This window comes from Propithecus coquereli, unplaced genomic scaffold (assembly GCF_000956105.1).
Source record: "Propithecus coquereli isolate 6110/MARCELLA unplaced genomic scaffold, Pcoq_1.0 Scaffold147, whole genome shotgun sequence".
In the NCBI taxonomy this organism is placed as follows: domain Eukaryota; kingdom Metazoa; phylum Chordata; class Mammalia; order Primates; family Indriidae; genus Propithecus; species Propithecus coquereli.
Genome location: NW_012139080.1, coordinates 6,874,166 through 6,889,613, shown reverse-complemented (window position 1 = coordinate 6,889,613; position 15,448 = coordinate 6,874,166). Strand labels below are relative to the sequence as shown.

At 38.1% G+C, this 15,448-nt stretch overlaps 1 protein-coding gene across 1 annotated transcript in view; it reads right to left on the bottom strand.

The window, feature by feature from the left end:
• The window catches only part of SLC35D2 (solute carrier family 35 (UDP-GlcNAc/UDP-glucose transporter), member D2), a 44,188-nt gene that overhangs the window by 23,838 nt on the left and 4,902 nt on the right, over nt 1-15,448 (bottom strand). Inside the window, exons 2-4 of the mRNA XM_012640064.1 lie at nt 10,592-10,625; nt 8,346-8,432; nt 6,070-6,137 (exon numbers count right to left, since the gene is read on the bottom strand). Of these exons, the coding sequence (XP_012495518.1) occupies nt 6,070-6,137; nt 8,346-8,432; nt 10,592-10,625 (189 nt within the window). The remainder of the gene's footprint in view (nt 1-6,069; nt 6,138-8,345; nt 8,433-10,591; nt 10,626-15,448) is intronic.

Below are 15,448 nucleotides of genomic sequence, written 5' to 3'. Positions count from 1 at the left end.
CTAGACGTTACTTAAGTGCGTCAGAGAGCAAAAGCCAGCTAGAATCTGTTAAGGATTTTCTGGAATTACCTGAAGATTTGAGGATATACTGGAATAACCAGAAACTCTAAATTTTATAGACAAATTCAAAGTGTCAATTTTCTAGGTTTATGTAACCTCTTTTAAATCTCAGTTTTCTCATCTAAAAAACAGATAAACCAGATGTGGTAGCACATGCCTATAATCCCAGCTACTCAGGAGGCTGAGGTGGGAGGATTGCTTGAGCCCAGGAATTCAAGACCAGCCTAGGGATATCATGACCCCATCTCTAAATAATAAAAATAAATGAATATTAAATTACTTTACCACTTTCACTTATCAGCCTTTTAAAACATCATACCATCCAACTGCTACAAAGATTGTGCTAAAAAAATAAATGAAAATTAAATTACTTTACCACTTTCACTTATCAGCCTTTTAAAACATCATACCATCCAACTGCTACAAAGATTGTGCTAAAACTAGTTCACAATGTGAACCAATACATCTTTTGACAAATCAAGTTGGGACTATGTACCGATAGGCATTAAGTGGTCTTAACCTTCAACCTAATTATTTCTTGTTGGGAAACTTATCCTAAGGCAGTAATCTAAAAGAAAGAAAAAAACAGGTGCATAAATGTTTTCACTGCAGCATCTTTGGGAAAACATCAGAAACAAACTAAATGTCTGACAACAAAGCAATGTCAAATAAATTATGACACATTTACTTAAGGGAACATGATACACATAACTCTATAATACAAAGACTATTGGAAAATAAATAATAAATAAAACAAAAAGGATACAAAACAATGTAGTCTAGGACTCTAACAAGATACATTCTGTGTATGCAAAAAGACTTTAAATGAGTATTTAAACTTGCATGTTAATCACTTCTCAGCCTTTTGGCTAAAATCAAGTGTAAAATCGCATATTAAAAGATGAAATTATGGGCGAATTTTTCCTCCAAATGAGGCTACATCGCCTTAAAAAAGATATACTTAAGAACCTTTCACCCACTCTTAACACCCAGAGATTCCAGGGTACAGCTCGATACACAGCCAACAGACTCCCAAGGCTGCAGCGGCCCACCTGCACCTGCCTCCTGATGTGACCCCGAGAAGACAGTGAGCTGGGGGAGGAAAGTCAGAGCCAGAGGGACCGCCCAGGAGGGAGAGTGGGCAAGCCTGTCCTGCGAGACCTGAGGATGGGCTTCACATCATCAATGACACTGTGTGCAGACAGCAGGTGCAGAAAGAATTTTCAGGAATTTTATATCCACACTTAAAGATGTTTTATGAGACTGGCTTAAATTATCTTTCTCAAAGCAAGCAACAACAACAAAAAAGTCTTATATTTTCAATTAAGTTCAAAAAGCTGATTTTTAGATGACGCCTTTTAAAAACAAATAAAGTACACTTAATGGTATTAATTAAAAGCTGAATGTTTTCCCTCTAAGATCAGGAACAACACCAGGATGTTCACTCTCATTACTACATCTATTCAACATTGTACCTGAGGCTCTAGACAGGGCAATTAGGCAAAAAAACAAATGAACAAACATCCAATTTGGAAAGGAATCAATAAAGCTATCTCTACTTGCAGATAACATCTTATATATAGCAAGTCCCAAGGGAGCCACTAAAAAAGTATTAGAACTGATAAATGAGTCAAGCAAGTGTACAGGAAACAAAATGAATACATAAAAATCAACTGTACTTCAATACACTAGCAATGAGCAATCCAAAAATGAAATTAACAAGGCAATTCCACTTACGATAGCATCAGAAAGAATAAAGTTGTTAGGAATAAATTTAACAAAAGAAGTGTAAGACTTGCGTGCGGAAAACGACAAAACATCGTTAAAAGAAATTAAAGAGGACCTAAATAAATGGAAAAACACTCCATGTTTGTTCATGGATCAGAAGACTTCATGTGAAAACGGAAAGATTCTCCAAATAGACACACAGGTTGCTACAGATTGGATATTTGAGCCTCCAAACCTCGTGCTGAAATTTGATCCCCAGTGTTAAGGGTGGGCCTAGGGAGAAGTGTTTGGGTCCTGGGGATCCCTCATGAATAGATTAATGCCCTCCTTTGGTGGGGGTGGGGGGCAGTGAGTTCTCACTCTGTTAGTTCTCACAAGAGCTAGTTGTTAAAAAGAGCCTGGCACCCGGACACCTCCTTCCTCCCTCCCTCTCTCTCTCTCTCTCTCTCTCTCTCTCTCCCCTTCTCACCATGTGATGCGATTTCTGTATACACAGGCTCCCATTCCCCTTCTGCCATGAGTGGAAGCAGCCTAAAGCCCTCATCAGAAGCAGATCCTGGTGCCCTGCTTCTTGTACAGCCTGCAGAACCGTGAGCCAAATAAACCTCTTTTCCTTTTTTCTTTATAAATTACCCAGCATCCGATATTCCTTTATAACAACACAAAAGGACTAAGACACAGATTCAACACGATCCCTATCAAAATATCAGCTGGTATATGTGTGTGTGTGTGTGTGTGTGTGTGTGTGTGTGTGAGTGTATGTGTGTGTAGAAATTGACAAGCTGATTTTAAAATAAATAAGGAAATACAACAGAACCAGAAAGCCAAAACAATCTTCAAAAAGAACAAAGTTGGTATACTCACACTTCCCAATTTCAAAACTTACTCCAAAGCTATGGTAATCAAGACTATCCATTATTGGTTTAAGGACAGATCTATAATCAGTGGACTAAAATACAGAGTCAAGAAACAAATCCTAACAATTACGGTCAAATGATTTTCAACAAGAGTACCAAAACAATACAATGGGAAAAAAATACCCTTTTCAACAAATGGTGCTGGGACAACTGAACATCCATGTGCAAAAGAATGAATTTTAACTCCTGCCTCACACCATATATAAAAAATTAACCAGGAGTCAGGCACAGTGACGGATGTCTGTAGTCCCAGCTACTCCAAAGGCTGGGGCGGGAGGATCACTTGAGGCCAGGAGTTCAATGCTATAGTGTATAACAACTACACCTATGAACAGACACTGTACTCCAGCCTGGGTAAGACCTCATCTCTAAAAAAGAAATTTTTTGTGAGATTAACACAAATATATCAATGACCTAAATGTAGGTTCTAAAACTATAAAACTCTTAGAAGAAAGCATAGGAGCAAATCTTTGTGACCTTAAGCTAGGCAAAGCCTTAGATAAAACACCCAAAAGCACAAGCAACAAAAGAAAAAATAGATAAATTAGAGTTCATCAAAATTAAAAACTTTTATAAATGGATAACAAAATGTGATATATATATATACACATACAAAGAATATTATTCAGCCTTAAAAAGGAATGAACTTCTGATGCATGCTACAACATGGATAAACTTTGAAAACATATGGTAAGTGAATAAGCCAGACAAAAAGGACAAATACTGGATAATTCTACCTGTATGAGATATCTAGAGGAGGCAAATTCATAGAGACAGAAAGTGGAACAGTGATTCCACCAGAGGCTAAGGAGAATGAGAAGTTATTGTTTAATGGAAAAAGTTCTAGAAATGCTTTGTGGTGATGGCTGCACAATGTTGTGAATATATGTAATGCTACCGAATTGTATATTTAAAAATGGTTAAAATGGTAAATTTTATGTTATGTATATTTTACCTTAATTCTTATTTAAATTTTTACAATTTAAAACTTTGGCATCTCAAAGAACACACCATTAAGAGAGTGAAGGCCGGGCGCGGTGGCTCATGCCTGTAATCCTAGCACTCTGGGAGGCTGAGGCGGGCGGATTGTTTGAGCTCAGGAGTTCGAAACCAGCCTGAGTAAGAGCGAGACCCCATCTCTACTAAAAATAGAAAGAAATTAATCGGACAACTAAAAATATATAGAAAAAATTAGCCGGGCATGGTGGCGCGTGCCTGTAGTCCCAGCTACTCGGGAGGCTGAGGCAGGAGGATCGCTTGAGCCCAGGAGTTTGAGGTTGCTGTGAGCTAGGCTGAAGCCACGGCACTCTAGCCCAGGCAGCACAGTGAGACTCTGTCTCAAAAAAAAAAAAAAAAGAGAGAGTGAAAAAACATCTCACAGAATAGGATAAAATTTTGCAATTCTGATATACAGTGAGGGAACCATATCCAGTACATAATGAGGAATTGCTGAACTGTTTTTCAACAAGGCTGCATGCTTTACATTCCTACCAGCAATGTATAAGGATTATAAATTCTTTACATCCTTGCCATATTTGTGTTGTCTGTCTTTTTAAAAAAGGTTTTTTTCTTTTTCTTTTTTACCAGGGAGACGCAGCCTTTGGTATAAAACTGGCTTGAGCTGGGATGATTTGAGCATCAAAAGAACTATTTCCTTAATGACTTGAAACATATCAAGTAAATGAGATAGATAGGTGAATGAAACAGAACACAGAGCCCAGAAATAGACCCACACAAATACAGTTGACTGATCTTTGACAAAAAAGCAAAGGCAATTCAATGAAGAAAGGATAGCGTTTTCAACAAATGGTGCTCAAAACTGGACATCCATGTGTAAAAAGACTGAATCTAGACACAGACCTTATACCTTTCACAAAAATCAACTCAAACTGGATCGCAGACCTAAATGTACAACACAAACTGTAAGGCCAGGTGTGGTGGCATGCGCCTGCAGTCCCAGCTACTCGGGAGGCTGAGGTGGAAGATGGAGGCTGCAGTGAACTGTGTATGATCAGGCCACTGCACTCCGGCCTGGGTGACAGAGCAAGACCCTGTCTCTAGAAAAAAATGATAATAATGATAACAAGGTTTGGTGATGAGTTTCAAATATGACACCAAAAGCATGATCCATGAAAGAACAGCACTGATTGTGGAACTTCACTAAAATGAAAAACTTCTGCTCTGTGAAAGACAGGGTTAAGTCAATGAAAAGACGAGCCACAGAGTGAGAGAAAATATTTGCAAAATTCGTATTTTATAAAGGAATTTGTATCAAGTAAATGAAAATCTATGAGTTTATAATGATAGGAAACAACAAAAACAAATAAAAAACAACCCTCACTGACCACCATTGAAGGTGACAGGACACTCATTTATTAGTCTGAACATTTATAAATAAAACTTTTATCCTGCCTTTCCTCTGTGAAATGGTGAAAATTTGTCTTTATTGAAAAAGTTTAGAGAATAAATGGGGAAGGTCACCATTTTGCAACTTGCAATTAAATAGTGGCTCTCACAATGATCACTAATGGCCGCTAAAAGCATTAGGGGAAAAATTGATGGGGAACTTTGTAATGAAGGGACCAGATTGACCCTTAAAATCATTAAAAGTAGAAGTGATCAATTTAATATCATTCAAAGAAGGGTAAGACATTATGTGCCCTATAATCAAAGGACCCTGAAATAAATGCAGATGCGACTTTCGGAAGTAGACAGCACACACTTGAAAATGTCTGTCATTTATTTGTCCCAGCACCAAACTTGACCTACACCAAATCTGACAGAATGTTCTTGCTTTTATAAAAATGGTATGAAACCAAAAGTTACACAGAACCATATTCATAAAAATAAATCTACCTCTAGATAAACCATACCTTCTCTACCATGATGACTACAGATCTCATATTCTATATTCAGACTTCAACGTAAGGAAATATGTAAGCTTTATAACATTCCTAAAAACACTGGCAAATTAAACTTAAGTTTCTTAACACATTAACTGCTATGTGAATTGTATTTAACTCACGCTAGTTTTGAGTATGTAACTCACACGTCTCTTTACCTTGGGAGCCGTGAGAACTATTTTTCAAGTTGCATAAAACTCACACACAGAAAACAATAAAAAATAACAAATTTTTCATTAAACTAGAAAGGATCCCTTTGTTTTTGAAATTTTTATTCTATTTTCGTAATAAAACACTGTCGCTCCAAGGAAAATCTTTTTTTTCTAGTGTGGCAGTCAATGTGTTAAATTACTAACTATTATAGCCATTTGTATGTACTTTGATTTGAAAAATCAAACTTGGTCTTTGTACCATTAGCAGTGGGTAAGGAACCTCCCATCAGCCAATATCCTGCACTCTACCTTAATTTACTTGTGCTTGATAATCCACTTATGTGGTTTCCAACGTAGAGGAGAGGCAGAGGAAACAGCTTCAATTAAAAAAAGAAAAAACACTTGGTTAGAACTCCAATAAGCTTTTTTCTTCACGTATAAAAATGGTGACAGGTATTTCACAAGAGAGAATATCCAAATAGGCACTAAAAAATGAAAAGGTGCTCAACCTCATCAGTAATCAGGGAAATGCAAATTAAAGCCCATAAAGGTGTTACTACACATCCACCAGATCAGGAACATTTAAAATGACTGGCACACCTACGAGTGGCAAGAATGTGAAGCAACAGGGACTTTCACGCACTTTTGTCAGGAGTGTGACTAGGTACAATCACTTTGAAGAACAGTCTGACATTACTTACCAAAGTTGAAGCTATGCATACCCTAGGAGCCAGCCATTCCACTTCTCAACGGACCCCCTCACCCATGCATATGTGTGGTTATGGACTAAATCATGTCCCTCCCCCAAATTCATATTCTGAAGCCCTAACCCCCAATGTGATTGCACTTGGAGACAGGGCCTTAAAGGAGGTAACTGAGGTTAAATGAGGTCATAAGGGTGGGGCCCTCATCCGATAGGACTGGTGTCCTTATAAGAAGAGAAAGAGACACCAGGAGTGTACACACAGGGAGGAACAGCCATATGAGGACACAGCAAGAAGGCAGCCTCACCAGAAACTGACCTTGCTGGCACCTTGATCTGAGACTTCCAGCCTCCAGAACTATAAGAAAATACATTTCTAGTGTTTAAGCCTCCCAGCCTGTGGTATTTGGTTATGGCCACCCTAGCTAACTAACCCATGTGCACCAGGACCAAGCTATAAGTTAACTACATACAGGAGTAATGCTTTTTATTTTTCTGGTCTCTAAACTGGAAACAACCCAAATTACCACAAACAGTAAAACAGGTAAGTAAACTGCAATATATACATACAGAGAAAATAAAAGAATACAACTACGCACAACAATGTGGATGAATCTTACCATAATAATATTAAGTGAAGGAAGCATGATACGAAAGAATATATAGAGTTTGATTCCCTTTATATAAAGTTCAAAATCAGGTAAAATTAAACTATAGAATTTAGGGATGCATCCAAATTTAGAAAAATTACAAACTAAAAAAGAGAATTTTTGTTTTAAAAGTTAGGAGAGTGGGTAAGGAAGACTTTGTGACCCCATTTCATGACCTAAGTAATGGTTTACAAGGGTGATTATTCATTCAACTACACATTCAGGTATGATGCCTTTTTCTCAGATTTCACAATTTTTATTAAAATGTTTAAAATGGTTAAAAATTATACTATATTATAAAATAAATGTAATCAAGCTCAGCAATATTCTGTTTTTCTCCCATGATTAGGTTGGTATCTTTCATATACGTCAATATTTATTTTTCTTTCTTTGTGGATATCCCTGATTATTAATGCTGTAAGCATGTGCTTATTTGGTCTGTCTGATAAATAATCCAGTGCTAGATACCAGCATTTTTCCAGGCATTAAAGAAACAGCAGTGAACAAGCCATGTGGGATTCTCACCCTCAAGGAACTGACAGTCTGATTTAAACCCAAATGCCATCATCATCCATTTAACACCATCTGTTGTATGCGATCGGTCTAAGAATTAAGTGTCTGCCCTAACATCTGGCACCCAGCAACTCTTCAATAAAAGTTGATTCCATTCTACACTCCCAGGAAAGCATGGCAGAGTTTATATTTCTAGTTCTATGATGGAAAACACTGTCTTTCCATGTACATAAAATTGCATTCTTCATTCCATTTATAGCTTTTATCAATCCAAACTAAAAATGAAAACTGAAAACAAGGACCAGCACACTATGATCCAAGGGCCAAATCCAGCCTAGCTCTTGTTTATGTAAACAAAGTTTCGCTGGAACCCAACTATGCCAATTCACTTATGTATCACGTAGGGCTGCTTTCATGGTACGGTGGCAGAGCTGAATGGCTGCAACAGAGATGGTCTGGCCCTTTACCAAAAACGTTTGCCAGTGCCTAATTCACAGTTTTGTCATTTCACTTCTGAATAGTATTTATTTAATGTCAATTGTTAAGCATGTACTTTTACTACTACTGTGTTACATAAATGGACAACTGAATGACATATGATCTTTATTACAAAGTTTCTACCCAGGGCAAGCAGGAAGCAAAGTGTGTATAGAAATGGACCTATACTCTAAAATCAATTTGTAATTCTCTCACAGCTATATATACTTTTCATCACATACCTTTACAGGGATTTTCTTGTCAAAATCAGGGAAGTGAATTATTTTATTTAGCTTGGACACATACAGTATCATTATGGTGGCTGCCATCTAGAGAAAAGGGAAGAGAGAAACTTCAGGAAAAATGTCTGGAAAGATTGCTTCAGGTTCAATGACATTATCAGAAGGAAATAGATTCATCAAAAAGAAATACAAAAAATATCCATTTTCTAGGTTCCAGAAAAAAATAACTGTATCTTAGAATATTAAAATTGTTTTTCTCGCCATTGTATGGATTCCATCAGAACTACAGCTAAAAAGTGTAACATCAAATAGAGTCACACACATACACATTATCTCAGGGGCTCTAGGAACAGTGACAGAGGGAGAAAGGGAATGGTGTCCCTGACAGTGACTAGAGTGAAGACAGTTAGTGAGGCCGCACATTGATCCTGGACCTTACTTTCCACGTCCTAAGCATATGGTCACCTTCCCCCATAAAGGTGGGAGAATAATTTTAAAAGAAGAAACTCCACACAAAAACACACTGTTTTTGTTTGTTTTGAGAGACAGGCTCTTGCTCTGTCACCTAGGCTGGAGTGCAGTGGCACGATCACAGCTCACCCTCACCGTAACCTCAAACTCCTGGCATCGAGCCACCCTCCCAACTCAGCTTCCTGAGTAGCTATGACTACAAGCACGCACCACCACACCTGGAAAATTTTTTAATTTTTTTGTAAAGATGGGGTCTCACCATGTTGTCCAGGCTAGTCTCGAACTCCTGGCCTCAAGTGATCCTCCCATCTCTCCCTCCCAAAGCACTGGGATTACAGCACCATACTTGGCCAAAATAAAAAAATATTGATACCATCTTTCTAGGCAAGTTCTAGAACTTACTCAATTTTCTCCATATTAGGATGCAAAATTTTAAGAGTTCCTTCAACATGATTATAATCCTAAACCTTGCTCCAAATGAGTTTACAAACTTAATCCTTATGGTAGATTTATGTACTCAAGTCCATCCTGAATTACAATTGTACTTTGTATTTATGCCTCTTTATAATTCTTAAAGAAATACACTAACATTTAAAATAAATGTAATTCAGACTTTTAAAATCAAACCTGACTGGCCTCTTCCCTCAACGAATTGCAAATCAGAAATGCTTTTTCTTAATTGAGTGTAAGCCAATGCATTAAAGAACAGTGAATTTATTTGACTTGGGGATTACAGAGAATCCACTATCATATATTCACTGATCTTCTTCAAAAGTGCTTTTTTCCTACATATTTTTACATTGAAACAGAATTTTTTTATTATAAGGAAACATATTGGTTTCTTGTAATTTTTTCGTCCTAAAATCATTTTCCAAAGAGTTACTTATTAGCAAAACATTTAGCCAGAATAATGTTAATTCATATAAATGACAGGCTTTTCCAGATTCACAATTAAAAATTTAGTTAACAGATATAATTTTCTGTTAATTTTAAGCTTTCCTCCCTATAAATTAAAGCAAAATCAAAACAAAAAAGCCCTTGATGCCTGTGACTGCTTGTCTATCTGGAATGCAGCAGCATACCACCAAAAAATTAAATTCACCACAAATTAATGTTAAAGGGGAATTTCAGAAACAGCCAAATGAGCTGAGTTTGAAACTTATCCAAGCTCATCCTTGTACTTGAGAGCAAAAAATCACAACCTGCAGGCAGCAAACTGTAAACATGCTTTGTTTGGCCCATATTGAGTTTTGTAAAAATCTGAATCAGTTGCCAGCATTCATGAATTTGGAAAAATTCAAATTCCTTCTTTCCCTTGAAAAACCTCCCAAACTCTGATAATTAGGGCATGGAGGGTCCCATCTCATCTCCCCAAACCTTTTCCTACAGGCACAGTAGCTTAAGCTAAGCAGCTGGTGCACACTTTCAGTGGGACAAGTATTCTCCCTCTCCACCCTGGACCTCGATCCACTCATTCGTTACCCATCAGGCCTTGGAGGCTTTGCATCTTGTGGCCCCTGGCTTTAGAGTAATTAATTCAATTAATAAACTTAAAGTTAAGCAGTTGTTTTTCCCACAAATACAACTGTTCCTAAATTATAGAATGAAATAAAATGCGTGTCAATATTTTATGTTGTGTCACCAACAGTACTACAATCCGCAGGTCCTCTGCCAGCTGAATAAATTTGTAAACCACAGTCTTAAACAAAAGCACTTAAAATGTCTTGTGTACACTGATGACTAATTAAAGAGGTTAATTTAATTTTTTCACTTACCTGTCCAATTCCAAGCACAATTGGTGAGGGGAAACTATAAAGAACATAGAATAACACATCACTTTAGAAATACATAAAAATTCAAAGACAGTATATAATATGTGATAGGAGTTATTAAAGTCTTAGACAATGAAAACTTATCAAATTTGTTCACTTTTCATTTGTTCATTTTTTTCATTTTTTCAACAGATTGTTGCTAAACTTGGTAATTTTCTACTGTCCCTTGAGACAGACTGTCATTATATTAATAGACAACATGACTGTGTATGCAGAAAAAACAAAATATTCTGGCAATAAATTATTAGAATTAATAAATAACTTTAGAAGGGTCACCGAATACAAGATGAATATATATTTTTAAATCAGTTACATATCTATATACCAGCAAGAAACAAAGAAAATGAAAATTTTAAAGACATCATTTACAATAGCACCAAAAAAATACATCAAATAACACTAACTGGATATTTTATGATACTAAGGAATCATTATTACTTTTTTAGCTATGAAATAGTTTTGGGGTGTTTTTTTAAATAAAGGAGTCATTATCCTTTAGAAATCCACATTGAAATGCACATGATGATATATTTTTAATTTGCTTCAAAATAATCTGGAGATGGTGGGAGTGAGTGGGAGAGGAATATAAATGCAAAAAGGTTGTTCAAAATTGGTGATGGCTCCATGGTGATTCATTATACTATTATTTTTTAATAATATACCCAGAAACAAATCTAATCAAAGATTTACAAAAAAGACCTCTATATAGAATATTATAAATTGATATTAAAAACATTAAAGCAGACCTAAATAAAGGTCATAGGTTGGAAATACAATAGCATAGTGAGGTCCATTATCCTCAAAGTGATCTATAAAATAAATGCAATCTCAGCAGAAATACCAGCAGGTAATTTGTGGAAACTGACAAGCTGGGCCTAAAACTGAACAGAAAGGTAAAGAGCAAAAATCACCCAAGACAATCTTGAAAAAGCACAAAGTTGGAGGAATGACTCTAATGGATGTCAGGATTCATTGTGAAGTTACAATAAATGAGACTGTGTGGTATTTGCACAATGCTAGTCCGGTAGGACTACAATGTGCAATGAACTACAATGGACGGTGTTCCAACAGGAACAGAACAGAGATCAGGGCAGACACGTGCATATATGGACACTTGATTTATGATAAAGATGACACTGCAGAACAGTGGGGAAAGATGGGCTTTCAACAAATGGCACTGAGTAATTTGGATATGGAATTCTGACCCCTACCTCACACCATACTAAACAAAGCAGCACATCACTTCCACCTGCTCATCCACTGTTCAACTCTTTGCTGGCTCCCATTCTCCCATGCTACTGAAAAAGCTAAGTGTTATCAAAAAACTCAGTCCTCAATCTGTATGTCAGAAACACACCTGTCTCGGATAGGGCATAGAGAAGAGAATAAAGAGCAAAACTACCTCATCAGAGAAAACAGAATTAATGGCTGGACAGCACTAACATGAGAATAAAATTAACTCTAGTAGCTTCTGGGTTGTGCCACCTATACACGCACTGCCAGACAGAAGGACTCATTCCCCAGCTGGGTCCTCCACTAAAGAAAGCACATCCACTTCCTCACAAAAGTCTGCATTCCAACTGCTGGTCCATAAAGGGGTATAAAGGCCAGGGGCCCCACCCCAATTCAGGACAAAACTCGGCAGAGCCATGCCAGTTCGAGTCCCTGGGACCAGGCCTTTATTGTGATTGTACTACAGTCCAACTTCTCCCTCTGCCTAATCCTGCTTCCCCCAAGTGTACTGGGGAAGAGAACTCCCCAATGCACTTCCCACACATCTCAGGGAATAAAACCTGCACGGTTAAGCAAAGTAACAAGACAACAGTATAAACAAACAGTGAAACAATAACAACAACAAAAAAGGCTTACAGAAGATAAGACAAAGAGCCTGGCCTAGAAGAAAACACAATGCATGGAAGAGAAGGAATGCTATAAGGCTACAGCACACCTTAGGAAAAATAGGACATCAATAACACAAGAGTTCAAAATCGAGTTGATAAAACAGTCAATGGAGATGAGCATAGGAATCTAAGAAAACACCAAAACAACATGACTGCCACATGAATAAATTACCTTTAGAAACATCAAGGAATCAAGGGCCACTGTTGAAAATTGAATTACCAACACCTGAGGTAATCACCGTGCAGGCAGAGAAAAAAGACAAAGTCTAAAAGATAAACAGATATAGAAGACAGACAACACCATATAGGACTAATCACTGTGCCCGGAATACAGAAAATCATTAATACATCCCATAACTTTAAATCGAACTTTATTCCATAAATAAAGTTGCATAACTGTATTGAGTTATTAAACAGCTCAATAAAGAAAGAAGATGGGCCAGTGCAGTGGCTCACACCTGTAATCCCAGCACTTTGGAAGGCCAAGGCCGGAGGATCGCTTGAGGCCACGAGTTTGGAGTTTGAAATCATCCTGGGCAACTTAGCGAACCACTGTCCTACAATTTAAAATTTTTATTTTAATTAAAAAAGAAAGAAGATGATTCAAAGATAAAAGAGAAATTAGCTTCCCTGACATGAGGGAAAAAAATAAACTGAATCTTCAGATCTAAAAGCACAAGGTGCTACAGAAAAATCTATTAAAGAATTCTCAACACAATTAATATATTAATAGCAGCCATGAATTTTCCATAAAAAACCTGACAATGGAATGCCACCAATGGGGAGCCAAATCAAAATAATGAACTTGGCAATGGAGACAGTGTGGTAAAAGAACTACTGAAGACTACTGTATCCATTTAAATATAGAACAGATTGAGACAAGGATGGGATTATAATTACGTGTGCTACACTATAAAACAAGATGTGAAGGGCGGGAGAGATGGGAAAAGTTGCCTTGGTTTCATCTTTCATAGCAGAGAGATCATATATGTTATCAAAAATTGAAATATGGGTTTAAAATAAACACAATGACTTAAACTTCTTAATATTTTTCACCACCTTTTAATCTTAGAGGGATCTTTTAAGAAATAGTAATCATTGTAGTGAACGAATATATATTTGAAAGTCAACAATTCTTTGAGTTGAACTTCAATTTCTCTTTTCTCCATTCACCTGAGTTAAAACTGAATTTCATACATCGATGCTATCGCAATCCCCATCTTAAGCCGTCCAACACAGCCGGCGTGACCAGCGGTGCGATGACCCCCACAGGATGCAACGCCAAGTTCACAGGGTCACCTCCTAAGTAGCCTTGCCAGAAAGGTTTAAACTGAATGAAATCAAGCCTTTCAGTGTAATTTTCAGTTAGAGGACAGAGGAAAATAAGTTAATTGAGACTTCAGAAAATAAATCAGACAATCCACAATGTGGGACATTTACAAAACAAATGACCCAGGTTTTTCAAAAAGTCAGTATCATGGTGGGGTGGGTGGGATGGGGGACTTTTCTAGATTAAAATAAACTAAAAAGACATACAATATGCACTGCATAAGCCTTGACTGAGTGTTGATTCAAGTGTTAAAAACGACCATAAAAACATCTTTGGGACAATTGAGATTATGGGGGAAAAAAAGAAGAAAAGAATTTTCTACCTGAGGGATGTGAGCCCCTTCAAATTATCAGGCCCAGAGAGGCACTGGAATGAAACAGCAGTCAGGTCACGCCCCCCTGAGCTCAATAATTACCTCTTGAAGCCACTTGCTATTTGGGCTCTAGACTAACTAATGCCAAAGTAGCCATAAAATGCCACACACCCTGTAGTTGAGCAGTGTACAGTCAGTCACTAGCCAATGTCATCTCTGCAAACCAATGAGAATTCCTGACAACAACTTTTGTAATCACTCCCCCTCCTGATTTGTCCTTTTTTTTCTTTAAAAACTTGAGCCTCTCTTGTGTTCTCCACAGCACTCCCCGAGGTAACTTGGAAGTGTGTCCCAGGCTGTAGTCCTCAACCTTTGTGTTTGAACAGACGCTTCTTCAAATTAGATTCCGACCTTTTTCATCATTTTAGGTAGGCACTCCAAAAGAAGCAGAGAAATGGAATATATGCGGGATCAAGAGCGGGGTTTTGTTTGCTTGGGAAACATGAGCATGCTTTTGCGCTGATAGAAAGAGGCCACTGAGGCCAGAAGAGAGGCAGGGAAGGAAGGAGACAGAGGAGTGGGCTTCCAGAGCCACGCAGAAAGCTTGACCTGCCACTGGGAGAAAATGCTCCCTCCATTTGAGCTGGAAGGAGAGGAGGGGCCCTCATTCGATGGTTTCTATTTTCTCAATAAAGGATGGAGGAGGAGGGGGGAGGAAGGGGACAAGGGAGGCCTTCCAATGAAGGAGAAAGTGTGAAAGATTCATTTCTGAGACAAAGCAAGAACCAGCAGGTAGTAAGGAGGGCCCCAAGAGGTTCCTGATCATCAGCTGGAAGTCACACCAGCCAGCCCAGATGTGGTTTTTCCACCCAGGACACTCAGAGCTGCTCAAGTGCTGAAGGAAGCAAGCAGATGACAAGCGCAAGCCCAGGCGAGAGAGGTAAAGGAGGCTCCCGTGTGCCCCGAGAGGCACTCTCAGCAGGCCGGGCAGAGAAGCGATGCCCGATGCCCGGAGGGACAGACACAGCAAGAAGTAAGCGAGGAGGAGGCCCTGCGAGGTCAGGGAGTGGATATCCTGCAGTGGAAGTCTTAGAGATGTGAACTAAAATAAAATCTTAAATCCCCCAGCTACCTGAAAAATGGAGCCCCTCTTGGTCAAGGGGAGCCCAGAAAAACCTGAAAGCTGAGTTGCTGGTCATGAGGAGAAGGGAGGTCAGACACACCCCTCATCGTGCCCCCTCCCTTTTGTTAGAGTT